Genomic DNA, 3089 nt, shown 5'->3' with positions numbered 1-3089 from the left:
GGAGGATGAGAAGATGCAAAGATTATCATATCATCAGCATATGCCAAGTGGTTTAAAGGATCAGACCACTTAGGTATTCCAAATCCCACAAATGACTTGTCTTCAAAGAGCTTATTCAAAGACCTGGAAAGTACCTCAGCAGCTAGAATGAACAATACTGGAGATAGGGGATCCCCTTGTTTCACACTCCTTGTCGACTTAGAGAACCCTGAGGACTACCCATTCACCAATACTGAATACCAGTTATTTGACATCAAGTTCCACACCATGTTGATGAAGTGTTCAGAAAATCCCATCTTCCTTAGCACATACAATAAGTACTTCCATGAAACCCTATCATAGGCCTTAGCCATATCAAGCTTGATTACTACATTAGCTGACTTTCCCCTTAACCTTATGTCAGTGACAATTTCTTAAGTCAATAAGATGTTCTCAAATATACTCATACCTTTTACAAATCCGGATTAATTAGGAGTTATTAGAGATGGCAAAAAACTCTCCAATATGTCATGTAACACCCTAGACAAGACCTTGTTAATGAAGTTGCTCAAACTAAATTGCCTTAAGTCAGAGAAGGTCTCAACTCTAGGTTTCTTGGGCAGTAACACTAGATTGGTGTGAGTAATGGATTTAGGCAATGCAGCTCCTCTATAGAAGTGTAGCACCATGTTGTGTATATCAACACCAATAACATCCCAGCAAGTTTGATAAAACAGGCCAGTGAATCCATCAGGACCACTAGCACTCTCCCCACTAAGCTCAAAAACTGTTGCCCTTACTTCTTCAATTGTTGGCAATCTGCTAAGTTCCAAATTCTGATCCATAGTGACCATTGAAGGTACATTATTGAGCAAGGAAAATTCAGAAGCATCACCTTCATTTGTGAACTGTTTTTGATAGAAGTCCACTGCAGCTGTAGCCAATTGCTCCTAGTCTTCAATCCATACCCCACTGCCACTTTTGATCCTCTTCAGTTGCAATTTTTTCCTTTTTCCATTGACATGATTGTGAAAGAAACTTGTATTCCTATCTCCTTCTACAAACCAAGTCATCCCAGTTTTTGCTTCCAATACTGCTCCTCAATACTCAAGTATTTCTTCAATTCAGATTGAGCCTTTTGAAGCACAATCCTATTCTCTGTTATAGGCTCTTCTTCAAACAACATCTCCTTCACCCTAACAATGTCCTCCAAAATAGCCAATTGCTTGAAGATATCACCAAATGTTTCCCTACTCCATTTTGAGAGTTCTGCCATCACTCTCTTGATATTCTGCTTTAACATAAAAAATGGATCCCCTATGAAAACAACTTCCCAATTCTACCTCACCACATCCATAAATGTAGCATGCTTTGTCCAAAAGTTCAAGAATCTGAAAGGCTTGACAAAATTGGTTGTCTGCACCCCACATGTCATTAGCAACGGTGCATGATCTGATCCAGTTCTGATTAGATTCTCAACTTCAATAGTTGGCAACATGTTCTGAAATGGCAAATTCACAAAAAGCCTATCCAATCTCTTGAATATACACTCAGCATTGGATCTCCCATTCCACCATGTTAATGGACTTCCTTTGTACCCTTGCTCAAACAAACCATAAGAGTTTACACAAAATGCAAAATCCTCATATTCAGGAGGGTGTACTGGAAGTCCCCCTATTTTCTCATCTTCATGCAATATCACATTGAAATCCCCTCCTACCAATCATGGTAATTCCATACCACTTGCTAAGTAATACAAGTGATCCCACAAATCCAACCTCTCCATTGCTGAACATTTTGCATAAACAAATGTCATCATCATGTGCTGCCCCAGGTCATGGTGAAACACTCTCACAGTCACATGTTGCTCAGTATCCTCCACTAATTCCCATTCCACCACTGCATCGAAGAACAACCATATTTGCCCATTAAAATTTGCATAAGCAGTCTCCATATTCAACATCCTTTTATATCTATCAATGCGTCCCTTCTTTTGAAAAGGCTTCATCAATGCAACTACACAAAAATTATGCTCCCTATTCATGTTGATCACCCTAGTAAAGGCCTGTTGTGTATTCACAGACCTTATGTTCCATATTAATGTTTTGATCATCATCATTTAGATAGAGAAGTTGCCCTCCTGGGCATTATTCTTGAAGGTTGTGGTGGATTTTTACTCTGATTATTCTTAGTTTTTTACCTCCTTTAGCACTAGTTATGGGTGATAAATCCCTTCCCTAGCCACTTGTTTGAAGTTTTCTGCAGTTGATTCATCATCTCCTTCATCCTCCATTGGATTTTGTCTCAATAGTCTTCATCAATTGGTGTCACATTGTGTGTAACTAAATCATGTAAATGTTGTAGAGGAATCTTAAGTGGAACATTAAGATATAGCTGCATAATTTGATCAGTGCCAGATTCCATAGGCACTTCCTCTATTTCCCCCGATGCTTTTGGGAAAATTGCCCGCTCATCAGCCTGTTTATACTCCTTGAATTGTAGCTCATAGACACTGCCTATCCCAGGAGTTACTTTAGCAGTCTACTCTGAAAGCACTGTTCTAGTGAGATCACCACCCTTCCCATTCCCTGAAATTTGGTCTGAACCCACTATATCATCCCTAATCTTCACATCAACATCTTTATCAAGTTTGTTCTCTGATGCATACACCGGAACACCATCTACATAGGCCAAAATCTCTCCAGTTGCACTAAGGTTGGGGTTTACTGTAGCTGCCTCATCAGTTGAACCCGGCTTTAGGCCTGGCGTCGCCAGCCTAATGCCTGGGGATCCTGGCTTTGGACCTGGCGTCGCCAACCTAATGCCTGGTGAGCCTCGCTTTAGGCCTGGCGTTGCCAGCCTATCACCAGGTGAGCTTGTCTTGTTGTCCTTCTTCACCTTATCTTCTGTTGTCTTAGTTTTGCCCAGCTGATCATCCTTAACCTCAACTGTATCGCTCCATAAGACCTTTGTAAAGTTTACCTCATAAAGATCCTCAATCTGCCCAGAATCTTTAAATGTTTGAGATGGAATCTCATGACAAGATTGGTTTGTGGTCACATTGAGTTATTTTAGCTCCTCTTTGCTAGTCCCAAACCTTTTATGAACCC

General features: G+C 40.4%; 1 protein-coding gene across 1 annotated transcript; it reads right to left on the bottom strand.

Annotated features, from left to right (window-relative positions):
• Positions 1 to 1048: 1048 nt before the first annotated feature.
• On the bottom strand, positions 1049 to 1933 carry LOC142168828 (uncharacterized). The gene is made up of 3 exons (XM_075229988.1): positions 1720 to 1933; positions 1328 to 1665; positions 1049 to 1270 (listed from the first exon to the last, which is right to left on the bottom strand). The coding sequence occupies exons 1-3, from the start codon at positions 1931 to 1933 to the stop codon at positions 1049 to 1051; spliced, it is 774 nt and encodes a 257-aa protein (XP_075086089.1).
• Between the last annotated feature and the right edge of the window lie 1156 nt (positions 1934 to 3089).

The sequence above is a fragment of the Nicotiana tabacum genome, chromosome 14 (genome assembly GCF_000715075.1).
Source record: "Nicotiana tabacum cultivar K326 chromosome 14, ASM71507v2, whole genome shotgun sequence".
NCBI lineage: Eukaryota > Viridiplantae > Streptophyta > Magnoliopsida > Solanales > Solanaceae > Nicotiana > Nicotiana tabacum.
The sequence above is the reverse complement of the archived record's forward strand: the minus strand, read 5'-3'. Positions and strand labels throughout refer to the sequence as shown.